Raw genomic sequence first — 16,594 nt, forward strand, 5'->3', positions numbered from 1 at the left:
TTAACCACAGCCAGCAACTAAGCACCACACAGCCACTCGCTTGCTCCCCCCTGGTGGGATGGGGGAAAGAATCAGAAGGGTAAAAGAGAGAAAACTCATGGGTTGAGATAAAGACAGTTTAATAAGTCAAGCAAAAGCCGCACATGCAAGCAAAGCAAGGAATTAATTCACTACTTCCCAAGGGCAGGCAGGTGTTCAGCCATCTCCAGGAAAGCAGGGCTCCATCACGCGTAATGGTTACTTGGGAAGACAAACGCCATCACTCTGAATGTTCCCTCCTTCCTTCTTCTTCCCCCAGCTTTATATACAGAGCATGATGCCATATGGTCTGGAATAGCCCTTTTGGTCAGTTGGGGTCAGCTGTCCCAGCTGTGCCCCCTCCCAACTTCTTGTGCACCTGGCAGAGCATGGGAAGCTGAAAAGTTCTTGACTAGTGTAAGCATTACTTAGCAACAACTAAAACATCAGTGTGTTATCAATATTATTCTCATACTAAAATCCAAAACACAGCACTATACCAGTTACTAGGAAGAAAATTAACTCTATCCCAGCTGAAACCAGCACAAGCCTCCTCTGAGGCAGGTCAAGTATTCAAGTAATTTTTTTTCTCATTTTTACGTAGTAATTTCTTTTTTCACTGCCAGTACTGAATTTGAGCAATTATTGTCATTTGAGAATCAAATGAAAGGTTTATTTCCTCAGCTTTGGCTTGTTTATTTAGAGGCTCATACACAGTGCCAGTGCTGGGGTTCAAGAGAGCACCCTGTGTTTAGTACCTTTGGTAGAAAATCATTTGGGGAAAAAATTAAAAAACAAACCAAAACAACAACTTCACAGACAAAAGTATCAAATGATATTAACTTCCCCAAGAGATCTGGAACTAGTTTGGGTTATGATTCATTTTGAATGGTGCCATTCCGTTTCTGCAGGTTGTGAGAAATTAACTATATTTCTTCCATTATCAAGAACAGCATTTTTGGTAGATTGGGTAGATTGGATTTGGTAGATTGGATTTGGTAGACTTAAAATGCCAGTGGGAGTTGCTTTTATTGCTTCAGATTAATAGCTCCTAAATGACTGTGGATCATTAAATCATTGATTGCTGCTTGTACTTAGTATCTATGAAGAAGATTCACCTTTCTGTAACAAAATATTTCTAGAGATGCACAACTTCCATTTGCCTTTTACTTTTTATAGTCCTTGCTCAGTCAGGACTGCCCAACATTCACACCCATGTTATATTCCTGAAGTTTTCCAGCCTTTTTTATCCACTGTATTTGTAGGCTGAAATAGTTCAGCTAAATAATTGGGTATTTAAATGATGACAGGCTGTGTTAAGTAATATGCCAGATTATAAGCCATCATTAAAATTTTGGCTTTGTGTCCAAGGCAAAACGTGCTAAATGGGAAGCACTATTAATTATCTGCAGATATTTTGGATTCATGTCTAATACGCAGACTGCATACTTGCCATATTAACAAGGACAGAGCCCAAATCTGTATTCGAGCTGGGCAAAACATGTAATCTTGATTTAATTACAACGTGCCTGTCTTAAGTGAAAAGTGTTAGCTGAACGTGTCTATTCTGTTAGAGATGAGGAAGTGCTTCTGAGAAATGTATCCCTTATGGGACTCAAACTGAGCAGCACTGGAGCCAAACATCCAAAGGAAGAACCGGGAGTTCCATTATTACAAACCTTAAAAATTAGAATAGACAAAGCAAAGATAATATCTCCTAGAGCTGAAGAGCAGAAACAAGAGCAGGACATCTCAACCCAAATAGATGAAGAGTGCTATGAAGAAAGCTGCTAGCCCATACTTCCAGCTGGCATAAATTTGTTTGCTCAGTGTTACTTTTTGATCGCTTTTTCTTTTTTTTCTCCCCCCCCCCCCTTTTTTTTTTAAAGAGGCACATTTTTCTTGAAAGCTATTTTCATGGTGAGTTTTTGCCTTTTCATAGTACTATATTTTTTAAGTGAAAAATATTAAAATATTAAAAGCTGAAACAGTAAAAAAGTTTTTTCCTGTTGTTCTTGCCCTTATTTGTGTGTTTTACCGTTTGGAAGCGAAAATGAAAGAGGAAAAAGAATCACTTCTGATTAGTAATATGGAAAGATTTGGCATTTTTGTGACAAACTTACTGTCTTTTTCTGAAAATGATGTGGCTTTTGGATAAGCTCTTACACCTGTAGGTAGACAAAGATGTTTGCTGTGTGTTTACGTTTTTATGGCACATTGTATGCTTGCACAGATCCCGTGTAGATCCTTTTTCCACTTCTGCCCGTTACTGCTTTTAAATGTTTCAAAACTTGGTATTGACCAAAACTGAGAAGGGTGAATTACAGAGCATGATGATAGAGTCTGTTAGAGGACTTCCTTCTTTACCATCCACCCCACCATCACAGCAAGCATCTGAATATCTCTCCACTCTGTATGAAGACCAAAATTGTAACAGAAGCAGCAGGGAACAGTTTGCATCAGAGCTTTATTTGATTTTTAAAATGGTAGATTAAGGAGTGTATGTGTTTGGCAGTTTAGCTGGGTACCAGGAGAAAATGGAGGACCAGTAATAGAACTGACTAGATTTTTTTTTTCTCCATTTCAGATTTCCATTATATGATACTATGAGTGAACTAACTAAAGTTTGGAAGCAAAGGCCAACTGACTCTTAGCTGTACTACCAGTAATATCCATATTCAGGGTTCCAGCTAATAAAAGGCAGAACCATCCTAGAGTCTCCCAACATATCACTATATATCAATTTCCTCAAAATAATAATAAACTTCCCTGCTTTTTTTTATATCCACTAAAATAGCTAGTAAACTCTGGAAAGCACTGTTACTAGACAGATGAATCCACCATGCCCTGGATAACCGAGATACTGTTTCTTCAGGGAGTGGTGTCTGCTGTTGTAAGGTTATATCTGCAACTTTTTCCTCTACATTTTGACAGCAAATATTCATATATTTTTGAAACTAACTTGATCTGGTTTATTGTGCAGCATCAAATCACACCACAGCTTATATTGAGTTTGACATGATGTGACATATTGTGAGACAATTGCTCAGAGCTTCAGATTGTATCACAAGATTTTATTTTTTTTTTTAAATTTTTTATTTTGCTCCCATCCACGTTTTCTCTCCCTTCTCTAAGCTGGGGGATCTCTATGCAATGTTGTTAGAGCTGAGCGTATGAAATCTGGGTACAGGACGTTCTTTGTACAGCACGTGCTTACCCTTTTCAGACAGGAAGCCAGCACATCTCCATAAACAATGTGATGGCACCAGTTAAAGCTGTGTTGCTCTTTCTTGCCTGCAAGCCTATATCTTGTCAAATCACTACATACTTCAGCTGGGGAAGCCATGACTAATGAAAAATGAATTAATGCTTTGAGAGATGCAATACTGCGAGTTTATTGCAGTACATCAGTGGCTTTCAAATCAAAGCTTAAACAGAATTGATCTGGTACAATCTTTAATAGAGATGAAACTGCAATTTTTCTTTGGGGCACAGAAACATATTTTATTATATACCGAATACATGCTTCTATTCCGGTTTTGCCTCCATTAATTCATTGCTCTTCCATATTTCACTTCAGCTTTCTCACAGGAGGTGTTACACCTGAATGCAAAGCAGCCCAATTATTATCTAGATTTTTCTGGGTTTCTGCCTTTTGTTTTCTGATTGTTGTAATGTTGCAAGAGCTATGTCATCGATAATGTAATCAACCAAGAAAAACGGGACTTTTCCCTTTTGTGAATGTCACATTCTTCATTGGACTGATGATTATGTATGCATTTCTTTCTCTCGGTAGATGTGCGTCCTGGATACTGCTTCTCTTCTCTGGCCAATGGGCGCTGCGGCAATCAGCTCCCCCAGCCTTTGTCCAAAATGCAGTGTTGCTGTGACAGTGGCCGATGCTGGTCTTCTGGTGCAGCCACCACTCCTGAAATGTGCCCGATCAGATCCACTGGTATGAATCCACCTGTATTCTTATGAGCATGGTTGAACACTGAATTAGGCAGTGATTTTCTTTTATCAGTAATGTTTTCACTAAAGGACTACACAGAATGGTTGAGGCTGGAGGGCACCTTGGGAGACCGTTTACTCCAACCCCCTTGCTCAAAGCACAGCCTCCTATGGCAGGTTGCTCAGGACCCCCAGGAGGCTAGGGCAAGCAGATATAAACAAAGGATTTTATCTGTTGCTAATTAATGTTTTGTAGCCTGGTTATTCCAACCTTACCTGATCCAGATTTTGTTTTCAACATCTTCTTCAGGCTCAAGTTACTTCCTCCAGAGCCTTCTAATAGATCCCTATTCCCTCTGCAGTTTCATTCTCATTGGAAAACTGGGGTTTCCTTCCTTTTATGTCTAGCTTTCTGAGGTGCCATTTATTTCCTGAAGTTTGACAGAGAACATGATTTCTGTCTGCTACCAAAATGTGCTGTACTTTATCGCCTCCCTGTGTATTGAGATCCCCAGATAAAGTGAGATTTGAATTTAGGGAAGATGGTTAGCAGATTGTGAAACTAAGTGTGAGGGAGTGGAGGAAAGATGTTTTTGAGATTGTTTAGGACTGGAGACCTAATGAAATGCTTTAGAAAAGAAGAATGCAGGAAGCTTAAGGATTGATGGGAAGAGCTCAAGGGAGGTGCAGCGTTTAGGGAGGAATGGGGGTCGTAACACTATAGCAGTGTAACTCTGAAGAAATTGTCAGAGGTCATGTATGGGAGTGTTTATTATTCTTGTTTTTAATTCTTTGAGTGAAACTGTGTAATACTGGAGCAGAGATCTATGATCAGAACTCTTGGAAGACTCTTCCTGTTTCTGTCACTATCTCATTAATAATGTTTAAACATGTTCAATGTCCAAGACTGGCTAGAATAATGCTAACAAAATAGTGTAATCTATTGATGCTCATCTGAAATAGGAAGACAAGGAGAAAGCTTTCAATCTTAACACAGTCCCTGTTTTCTTTACATTCTTAGAAATAATACTTTCTCATTATTCATATCTAACTGGTGAATAAACTGGGTGGAAAAATGAAGTAATTTGGCCAAGGCCACAGACTGAATCGTGATGGAGAAGGAGCTAGAACCCAGGACTCCCTGACTCATAAATCCATGCAAGGTCTTCCAGATCATGGTTACATGCCACTTCCCCCCCCCCCCGACTTGGGATAGAAATTGAGACTATAAAATACTCTCTTCAAAAGTGCTTTGAAACTCTTTGAAAGGCCTTACATGTGTGTAAGGTATTGCTGTCATTTTTTAATCAAGTTCAGTTATTCCTTAATGTATCCTGAGAAAGCAAGATGAGGAATTTAGAGCTGTCAGTGGCGCAATGTGTCTCTAACTCTGAAATGGAAATTTACTGCAATATCAAGTGGAGCACTAGATGCATAATGTAACCAAGTGGTTGCATTTTCAATGTGGGCAGCAGACCCAGATGTTACCATAAAATAGGCTGTTTATTGCTAGAAATTATGCATGGAGATTAAAGGTGCAATAAAAAAGGCTTGCACTGTATTTCTTTGCATAACATGGCAATAATTGTTTATGTGGATTGACAGCGTTTACCATTGACGCTATAAATACTTTAAAAGTGGTATCTCAGGCATCCAGCCTTGTGTGTGTGTTCAATTCTCACCTCAGCAGTCCCTTCATGTGTGCTAATTCCATTCAACTGATGGGCAGCCCCAAGGCTGTGACTTCTTTTTGCACAGGAGGCCTAGGCTCCTGGTGGATTGGCTTTGGATAATTGGGTATTACCAATCTAGAGTAAAAAAGAAAAACAGTATTGTTTCTTTCACAAAGACTGATCACTGGGTTGTAGAGAATGTGTGATTAGAGAAATGACTATTAAAACCACCATCATTACCAAACATTTGCAAATTGGAATTTGTGTATGTACATACACAGACACTGTTTCTTCTGAATGTCTCGTTTTATCACAGGTAGACCACCGATTGAGAGTAGATTCAGCTTACATATGAATAGGCAAACCAGAAAACTAGGAAGAAAAACAGATAGACAAAATACAATACATAATACAATAAAATCTTCTTGGAAATGATTTGAAGATTAAAATCACTCTCAGGAACAATAGAGGGAAATGCAGTGACACATGAAACAAACTGATGACCTAAGAGCATTAAAATAAATGCAAAGATCATAATTAGGAAAAGCAGAACTTTAGGCTACCACGTTTATTTAACAAATCCTCAGTGATTCAGGAAGAGCTTCTAATGTGTTTTACAGGTGGAAATAGAAGTGTAACAAAAGTGTTGAAGGCTGAAATATCCAGCTTAGTTCTCCCAACACTGAATTTATTTTTCAGTTCTCATTTTTTATATTGTTTCAGGAATTCATGCATCTCTGTAGCATTTTGTTTCCATTATATAATTCATCTTCCCTGCTTTGCCATAAACTTTAAAATTTTGAAGTTCAAAGGTATTGGTTGCACAAATAGTTATTTGTGTACACACAAATTGCGGACGTGAATTAGGTCAGCTGGAAATGTGGTCTTTAATTGTGATACTTTCCATGCATTCTTTGGATCGCAAGTTCCAAACCCATACTTCCCAAAGACAAAAGAGTCAGGGGCAGGAGGAAAAGTGGGGCAGTAGGGCAGATGCCACTAATAGAGATAAACAATAGGAGAATGCATAACACTCTGCATAGACTGTGCTTACAGCAAAATAGATCATTTTCCCATTGTCTGGGGAAGGATGAACTCTGTGTGGATCTGATTCCATTTCTCTTTGTCTACGCTCCTTAGACTGCACCTCATTTTGTTTCTGCTTTTATTGGCAAACTTCATTTTCACAGGGAAATAGTGTTAATGTATTCATTCTCTAATTGCTTTTGCCTCATTGCTTATATTTATATTTCTTTGGTTTAGGAGATTAACTTCTAAGAAATCCAGTTGAAACTGGGCTTTTTTAACCTGTTCAGTATCTTTCTAACTCTGTGGCAAGCTTTGTATTAAATTAACTTGGGATCAAGTCCAAAAGTCCTTCTTTAGGTAAGCTTCCCACTGAGTTCATCAAAGATTTTGCCTGAAAGAAGACTAAGTGGATTAAGATCAGGTCCTCACCTCACTGTTCAATTTCATATCCAGAGTGTCAGTTATGTTATCTTTTTACTAGCAGTCTTCTGACAAGTAGTATTGATATCCTCCTATGGATTAATGCTTGTTAGAACAAATGCAGAACAAAGCTTGTTACTGTGAAGAAAACTATAGGCTCAGATTTTCCAGACTATTTAAGGTTTGTTATTGCTAATCTGAAACACTGCAAAAAGGGGGAGTGTTGGATTAAATGGAAAGGCTACAAGAGTCTAAAACAGCATTCATGTTTTCATGTTTCAGATGAGTATCGCAAATTGTGCACAGTAGCTGCTCTGCTGCCAGCAAGACCTGACCTTCCTCCGGGCCGACCTGACGTCATCCCTCCACCACTCCTTCCTGGTGTTTATCCTCCTCAACAGCCAGAAATCGTCTATCCATCTCGGGCTCCACCACCTCATGGTAAGAAAGAAATAATAACCTTTCCCTGCACCATTTGCATTTAGCTTCTTTAAAAACATGCGTTTCTCAGGAGCAGTGTGCTCCCTTCTTCAGCTGTTGGTATCTTTTGCTTACTTTATGTGGATGTATGGTCTCTGGATGTCCTTCTAATCATAGCCTGGTTACCATGTATCTTAACAGCAAGCGTACCTCATTGGTAGTGTTTTCCCTGTTAAGATAGGATTCAAAAATTACATCCTGTCTGTACTGAGGCCCATGTATTGTAGTAGTTACATTACTATTATTTTAAGGCTATTGTGGGCTTTGCTGCATGTTAAGATTGAGGAATGTGAATAGCTCTTTGACTAGGTTGGGGTAGTTACTTACATTAAAGAGCTTGGCTGGGAGAAAGCAGCTTCTTTTCAGCTTGTTTTCCTCACTCTCGCTTGGCCAGGTAGGAAGTGTACTGATAAAAATACTAGTCTGCTGGACACTGAGGCTGACCTGAAAAAGAAAGAACTCTTTCAGTGATACGCATGGATAGGTTAGGTATGTCTAGAGCAAGGAGGAAGCCAGAGCAGAATACCGGTATACTCCTTATTCTGTCCTTTTCTCAGGGAATTTACTACATGCCCATATAGTCTGCAGTAGGTATGTGCCACCTGAAATCGTTCGGCATAGCCACATACTCTTTTGCAAGTAAACACAAGCTCACTTTGCCCATGCTCTGTGCAGATGCAAGCAGCCTCTGCTCGTGCTGGCACCAGCTGAAACTATTTAGTCTTGGTTCAGCACCAAGCTGAGCTAATAAGCCTAAGAGGCAAAGTATGTTAACTCAGGCCTGACACTGCACTGACGTAGCTGCACAGCTTCTGGTCAGCTGGGAGCACAGACAGAGCCAGCTCATGTCTGCCTGCCAAAGACCATATAGGCATACCTTCCAGGGTTATCCCTCCCCTCCTCTCACTCTGCTATCTATGAAAACGGATATAACTGAACCAGTCTGCCTGCTTTTTGCTACTGTAGGCTTTTAGTAGAGTCCCTGCAGTGCCATGTACCACTTTACCACTAGGTATGAGCACACTTGGTCCTCTTTTGTCCTGCAGAAGAGGAAAACAGGATCAGACTTGCCACAATGAAAAAGTCAGTGGTTGCTAGCTGTTTTCAGACAAATCTCTAAGAGTCAAAGTGCCATTTTCTCTGTCCCAATGCTGATTTTACTATGTAATTCACATTGTGATGGAAGGTAAATGTTGACTTTTAATGGAAAATGCTGCACAAGTTGCAGATTACCAAAAATTATTATGATGAGCTATTAAAATATTTTTCCAACTCTGTTATTTCAGTGATCTTGCCGGTGAACTTCACTGACTATTGCCAACTGTTCCGACATCTCTGCCTTAATGGGCGCTGTATTCCCACTCCTGGGAGCTACCGCTGCGAGTGCAACAAAGGATTCCAACTGGATGTTAGAGGGGAATGCATTGGTATGTGGTTTTCTGCTGTAAATCACAGAGGAGTATTTTGTTTTAAAGGAAAAAAAAGTTCTTTTCCACACAATGTAATAACTCTGAGTTCTTAAATAAAACAACCCCCCCTCCAAAAAACCCAAACCAGTAAATAGACTTCCAAGAACTAATTGCTTTCAACTGCAAACATTTTTACAGCAGTTTTGCCTTTAAGACAGTATTTAACATATCTTGTAACTTGCCACAAAATTATACAGAAGTAAGGATTTCTTATTTTACCAACCTGTGATTATAATGTGTTTATTAGTGATTGAAAATGACCTCTTTAAAATGCTACCAGCTCTTTGAGTATGCAAATGACCTATTGTTAAAAAAAAAACCAAACCAGCAGTCATGATCTCTGGCTTAGTAAGATTTACAAGTCCTCTTTCAGCTCATCAGGAGTATCTTGTTGGGCTCTTTATTTTTGGAACTAAAGTGCTAAAGCACTTTAACTTTGGAACTCAGCCAGAGCCTGATGATAGGAGCAAGGATTAGCTGTCTCTTACATGCAAGATTTTGCTTCTGTCAAAATCTGTGTCTCCAGTGGGGCTGGGAATGTGGAGGTGTGGGATTAAGGCCTCTACCTCTTGCACGTGCAATACCTTGTCTTGTTGAGTAGTCCTTTTTCCCAGCTCCTGCTTAGCTTAGAACATGGGATCCTTTTACTGGGAATTTAGTGGTGTCCCCTTTCCTTTCAGACTGAAGCACACTATTTCTCCAACTACAAAACAATAAAATACCCCTACAGACCCAAATACCTTTCAACCAATGTCTTAATAAAAATATATTGTCTGTGTTTTGCAGATGTTGATGAATGTGAGAAGAATCCATGCATCAGTGGAGACTGTGTGAACACCCAGGGATCCTACATATGCCAGTGTCGTATAGGATATCAGAGCACGCCAACTAGAACAGAGTGCCGAGGTAAATTATGGTTTTACAGCCATATCTGTACTTTGTATACATACCAGGAGGGAAAATAGTTTTTAAGCAAAATTAACAGATGTGTTAAATATGAGGGTTTTTTTAAAAAAAAAAAAAAATCAGATATGGCAGTAAAAATTATTAACCTGCCTGAGCTGGCTGTTCACAGACTGGGTTATGAAGAAAGACATTTTGTCTTGAGTTGAAAGTATATTGGCACCATTTGTGGCTTTGAAGTAGAAGAGACACATTTTCTTTTTTTCCCTTTTTTTTTTTTTTAAATTATTGAGACTTTTTTCTTTTGCTTCTTGAGGATCTCAAGGACAATTAAACATCCCTTCTTTGGAGCAACCCTTTACCTATAAAAGACTGTTAAAAGACTAAGAGAGGTGGGGTGAAAGATAAGTCTTCCAGTGGGTAAATATAAGTACTGTGCCTGTGTGTTGTCCCTGCCCACTGTCAGAGAAAGAAATCAACACAAATTACAGCAATGAAAATTTAAATAAGGTATGGAAAAGTAGTGAAGCACTGGCAAAGTCTAGGTGGGGAAGCTGTAGAATCCCCATTATTGGTGTTTTGAAGACCAGGCTCAACAGTAGTCCTGACAGTCTTCATCCTGTCTTCCTACAGGAGTGGGGAACGTGTAGTTCCTCAGTGGTCAGCCCTCTGTCAGGGTTCTGTGGCTCCCCAGCTGTCCTGGGGTGGGAATTTGACTGTAAAGGTGGATGCAATCCTTTATAGTTAAGTCATAATGAGAGAATTCTGGCAGGAGAATGAATGACTACTTTGATATTCCATAAGAAATGAAGCATCTAAATGAAACAGGATGCTTGAATGCTCAGAGTCCCAGCTTGTCTTCCTATTTTGCTTTCTGCACTAAGGGGAGAGTTCCTTGAGCATGCACTCGTTCTGAAGCAGAGAGTTTCTAAAAAACAAAACCAAAACAAAACAAACCTGGAAGAAAGCTATCTGTATCGGTCTGTGATTTTTTTCTTTCTTCCCTTTGTGAATCAGAAAGGTATTTGTGGTACAGAAGCTTACTCCAATCCAGGAGGACATGCAGAGCCAGCACCAGTGCTGCATGTTACTGGTAGTATTTGACCTAATTGCTGCCAAACAGCCATGTTGCGGAAGCATCTTCATAGTTCAGCTGACTAGTGGTGAAGGAGTGCTGAAGTGGAGTCTCAGCGGTGATGAATTTACTCATGAGTCATTTTTGTCACACGCTTTTAATTTGACTGATTCATTATACAAACACATGGTTGTCAGAAGCCCAGTAGCTTAATGGCATTAAAGTGTGGTCACTTAGCAGTTCCTTTGCAGTCTATGGGAACTGTTCTTGCTTGATAGGCAGTTCAGAAAATGCTATGATGTGCAGAATCTTTGTTTTCTGAAATAATTTTTAGGACCAGTTTAGGGAAAAGAAAAAGGCTAGTGGGGTGCATTTGGCAAAATATGTATATAGCACTGGTGCCTGCCAAAATCAGCATTTGCTGTAAAATTACTTTGCCTGGATACTTTGTATGTTGAGGTTTTATTTTTTGCATACACGAATGTGTCTGTGTTGATACGCTTTTGCAAACTGTATTCCTTATGTTCATTCTTGAAAAATGAAGTCTCCATAATGACCAGATGTTTATCTATTCCTTGCTCTGACGTTCCAGGGGAGAGTTTTCTTCTGCATGATGAGTCTGATAGGTGACTAAACATTGCAGTCTGTATCACAAGCTACTGATTGAACTGTTATTAGGACCCCTTATAATTCTAGTAGGAGTCTGGCTGAATGAATATGTTAATTGGAGACATACATGAATAAGGTTGTCACATTATGATTAGTGTTCAAAATAAAAAATGCTTTTCAGTTGCAGAAGAGGGGATGTAAAATGGACCTCAGAAAAAAGGTGACATTTTATGATGGTTAGCTATGAATGTATGGGAGTCAAAGCTTTAATAGCTAAGTGCTTACTATATTCTGTGTCAGACTTTACATGGAGATGGAAGCAATTATGGTCATTTCAGTGAGAGGGGAACTTTGATTTTTGCAAGTTTCTTGGGGGGGGGGGGAAGTAATCCACAATGATATTTCATAATTTGAAAATGAGAAGTGTAACAGAAACTAGTGGTGGGTCTCCAGTCACCTGTGTGTATCTAAAGAACAATGAGATTTTGTGTTAATTTTCTGCACCATGATTTAGATGGCATCAGATGCATAAAAGTACAAATCCTAATGAACTCTAAAAACTAAAAGGCCAGAAAAATCTTGAGATGCTGTAGTATTTCTGCCTGTCCTAAGGAAGAAAGCTTGTGGAGTAGTAGCTGAAGCCAGGCTCAGCTACAACCAAGTGCCACAAAAGTGGGGGGAAAGGGACCGAGCAGAGAGAAAACTCACTTTTATGCATTGCTGATCGATGATGCTTGTTTATCAATTGAGGGGAGGTTTATCAAGCCTGCAGACTTTTGCTGGAAGTCAGAGGGCTGCAAGCTGCCACTGCAGCGAGCTGTCACTTGAGCAGCTCTTGCCTTTGCTGGCCTGGTTGCTTGCTTGCAAAACAGTTATTTTCAGGGATTTCTTAGCAACTTTCCAGAACTACCATGCTGCTAAGGCAAATATAGGTTCACGATTTCGAGAGGCATCAGTCCCCCCTCAGACAGGTGTCTAGAGAGCAGGGGCATTTGGGAGGACGCCCTGTGCTCTTGCTTCTTCCTCAAGCACAATAATGCACTTCTGTGGAGAGGGCCTGGGGAAGGGCACCCCCAGGATATTTGGGAAGACAGCGTGGTTGCACGATAGATAGGTCTGCATAGACTGGTTGAGATCTCTGTGAGCAGAGTCCCCTGTGTGCAGGAATCTCTGGGAGATGGTCCAGGCCTTGATGGAGAACACTGAGCAATCTGAAAAATGTCTAGACAGTCTGTCTCAGCATCTCCTCTCCCCTCGTTTGGAGGAGAGGGAGAGCTGCCAGCCTCGTGTGATATCACTATTCAGGTCCTCCAAAGCACTTGCCAAGCACCTCCTGCAGAGAGAGGGAAATGAGGAGCTGATGTTTCAAATATAAAGTAAGCAGGAGAAATATATTCTGAGGTGGGAAAGTGTCGAACTTTCCTGTTATCTTACAAAGCAGTAGCAAAAACCAATCTTCCCCCATCTTTCCTTCAGTAGTTAGCTATTGTTAAGTTAAACTTCAGTAAAAATATTTTCATGATGAACAAAAATGCAAAAAAACAATTGGAAGGGTCTGATTCCTGTTTGAGCAAGCTGCAGGGTAATGTTAACTGAAATTCTTTCACAGCAACTTGAAATTTCAAGCTGATGAACATTTTGTACCCCCATAACGTTCAGTTATGGAAATCAAAATAAATCATTTTTCACGTGAATATAGTTTCCATGTAGGGTTAAAAACCTAGTGGAAGGGGAAATGGGAAAAATTCCTCTTAAGTATAAAAAAGAAAAAACCCCAAATGTTGTTTTTCTGTTTGGTTGGCTTTCAGACATTGACGAATGTTTACAGAATGGTCGTATCTGTAATAATGGACGATGCATAAATACAGATGGCAGTTTTCACTGTGTGTGTAATGCTGGCTTTCAAGTGGCAGCTGATGGGAAAAACTGTGAAGGTAAGACTTTTCTGAAGTTACTCTGTATCAGTAATTACAGTTGCAAGAGGTTATTCACGTCAATGAAAAAGAAAAGGACCTCTGGTGGGGGGGAAGGGAAGGAGCAAGGAATCAAATTTCTAAATACCTTTTGCTGTATCTGGGAGGGCAAGTAAACTGTCTTTTGCAGCCAGTTCTGGAGCTTTGGCTTGGCAATCCTCAACGGGATGTCTGTCCAGCAGGAGAAATAGCACATACCACTATCGCAAAATGCAGTTTCTTTGATGGGAGTGGTACATTTTAAAACAGAGCACAAGTCACATGCTGCCTCATTTTACTGTGTGTTTAACAGCATGCTTTATGGGATCTTACTGGGTGACTAGCAATGTGTTTTATGTAGATGCAGTCTGGTCTGACCCATAAAAACTGTTTTAAGAAAAATTTGTAAACATAATTGATGTGTTCCTACCTCCCAGACATTTAGTAAAGGGGGGAAAAAGAAGAATGTTCTTTATCATGCTTCCCAAGGTCCTTGGGAGGGTTCCCAATGATCTATTCATACGTTAAAGGAATTTCAAGCACTGTTCTTAGAAACATTTTTGGCAGAATATTATCTCAGTGATTCAGCTCAAAGACTTAATGCCAAAATTCCTGGTTGGGATAGATACACGATTTTTTTTTTTAAATCATAAATTATTTTCGTCTGACTTAGCCTGTAAGTAAAAAGAAAACACACCATGTCTAGAAGTGTAATTTCTGTCCAAGACAGCTGCAATATTAAGGAAAATAGCACGATTCCGAATATATTGTAATGTCATTATTATCCAGTGATTTTATGTGCTAGTAGTGATTCTGTTAATCCTTGGTAGAGACAGACATTTTAAGACTCTATTTTTCCTGACTCTTTTTTAGATACAGTTTAGCACTATAAGTTGCTTTTAAAATATCTTATTATGGAACTATATTGACTAAATATATTTGGAAATCAATATATTTTGGAAAAAAACTCGATTCTGATTTCTTCCTTTCCCACCAAATACCATGTGCTAATAGTAATAAGAACCAGGACATCGGCAGTCTGGTAAAACATTTTTAATTCCATTGCATATGTTGCCAGAATGTCTGTTGCATCCACTTATGAAACAGTTTCATCTCTGGCATTGTAATGCATTGAGTTTTGTTCTTAGGAATACATGTGCACACACACTAATCAGTAAAGACCATGGCATTGTGCCATACCTTAACGTAACTGTGTATAGTTCTTTAGATGAAACTGGTAAATAGTGCTGATTTTTTTTGGATGTAACATCCAAAACTGATTTCATTTGCGTCAGGACAAAACAAAGACTAAGACGATATAAAAGCTTACTCAAATCAAGCACAGAATTCTCTGTACTTGCCTTTTTTGTTCGGTGGTTTGTGGTTTGTGTTTTTTGTGTGTGTGTGTGAGTAACTGTGCAGGGTTCAGAATAACAGTGTCTGGAATCTCCACCTTTTCCTATTTGAATCCTTCATGCTATGCCATAAGGTCAGGGGGTGAATAATGCTACTATGAAGCTATGATTAGCAAGTACCCTCTTATGTGACCTGTCATGCTGAATCCAGGGAAGGGGTAGGTTTTATTTTAAATGGAAGTTGATGATGAAAGTGCCCACAGAATGCATGCTTGAGCACAGTGCTGGGAAGTCTCTCACATCATAGATCTTAGAGTAATCCAATGGAGGTTACAAAAGTTCTCACTCCAAACACAAATGCCCACTCCTCCCCTTTAAGGTGTTCTTAGTAACATAAAATTGTTTACCATTCCAAATGGGAGGCTGCTTCTAACCTAGCTTCTATTTACATCAAGATTGCAAACCTTCTTCAATTACATACCTTTCTCACTTTCTGGGGGTTTTTACCAACTGGCAGTTCTTAGGCTGTCCAGTTTCTCATCTATTTTTCATTCTCTTTGCTCTTTTTGGATGCATACCTTTATATGTTAATGATTCATTATGAAAAAATTGAGTCATTGCTTTGACACATCCTCTAGGACAGTGCTGTATGTCCCCTTATATGTTTCTGATTATCATATACCTCTGACAACTAATAAAGAAATTAAGGTTTAAGTTTTGGATATAACTAGTAAGAGTTCTTTTACTTAAACGTGAGCATTATGTCTATTATGTACATTTTCAGATATGGATGAATGCAGCATAAGGAACATGTGCCTCAATGGGATGTGCATCAATGAAGATGGCAGTTTTAAATGTATTTGTAAACCAGGGTTCCAGTTAGCATCTGATGGACGCTATTGCAGAGGTGAGCACAATAAATTACGGGTTCCCAAAGCTTGTGAGTCATATCCCTCTGGTAGCTTCAAGAATCGCCTTATTTCCTTACAGTGATCCTTGGGGACAAGAAATACTGGGCAGAGTTCTCGTCAGATATGCTTTTTTAATCAGCTAGAATGATTTGTCATTGTGCAAGAAAGTACTCAGTCTTCTCCACGGTGTTGAGCAACTGCCCTAACCAGCCAGTGGGAAATATTCTTTGCAAGGACTGTGTGATCTGACCTAGTTAAACTCCAGGTTTTTTTGCCTATGAGGTCTTCTGCAGTTTGGCTCCAGTATATCTCACTTTTTGTGTTTGGCCTTTTAAAGTTTTCTGCCTTTGACCACCCAAACATCCTGGCTCATTGCCGCCTTTGTTTTTTATTCCCATTCTTGCCTCGGTGTTCCTAGTCAATACAGCATCTCCGAGGATTGTCCAGCACCCCATGTGACCGAGATGCAGGCATGAGCACCACAGCAAGATTCTTTTCCATTTGCTGCACTAGCTCAGCAGTACCCCCTGTGGGAGACACCGCAGCATTCTCGTTGCTAGTTATGCCAGAGTTTCCATTCAGTCCTGTCAGGAACTGGAAGTTTTGTGTATATAAATCTTCAAGTTTCAACAAGTTTTATAGGCACAAAGCAGAAGTCGAAATAAGGAATAAACAAGTGCTGGGCCAAGTTACTTATGATTTCTCTTTTGAAAAATTTAAAATCTTTTAGCTCTTGGAATCAAGGCAGA

The 16,594-nt window shown here is 39.5% G+C and overlaps 1 protein-coding gene across 1 annotated transcript in view; it reads left to right on the plus strand.

Annotated features, from left to right (window-relative positions):
- The window catches only part of FBN1 (fibrillin 1), a 158,572-nt gene that overhangs the window by 64,203 nt on the left and 77,775 nt on the right, over nucleotides 1-16,594 (plus strand). The window contains exons 9-14 of the mRNA XM_072870543.1: nucleotides 3,815-3,973; nucleotides 7,374-7,532; nucleotides 8,858-8,998; nucleotides 9,827-9,946; nucleotides 13,436-13,561; nucleotides 15,719-15,841. Of these exons, the coding sequence (XP_072726644.1) occupies nucleotides 3,815-3,973; nucleotides 7,374-7,532; nucleotides 8,858-8,998; nucleotides 9,827-9,946; nucleotides 13,436-13,561; nucleotides 15,719-15,841 (828 nt within the window). The remainder of the gene's footprint in view (nucleotides 1-3,814; nucleotides 3,974-7,373; nucleotides 7,533-8,857; nucleotides 8,999-9,826; nucleotides 9,947-13,435; nucleotides 13,562-15,718; nucleotides 15,842-16,594) is intronic.

The sequence above is a fragment of the Ciconia boyciana genome, chromosome 8 (genome assembly GCF_034638445.1).
Source record: "Ciconia boyciana chromosome 8, ASM3463844v1, whole genome shotgun sequence".
Taxonomy (NCBI): Eukaryota; Metazoa; Chordata; class Aves; order Ciconiiformes; family Ciconiidae; genus Ciconia; species Ciconia boyciana.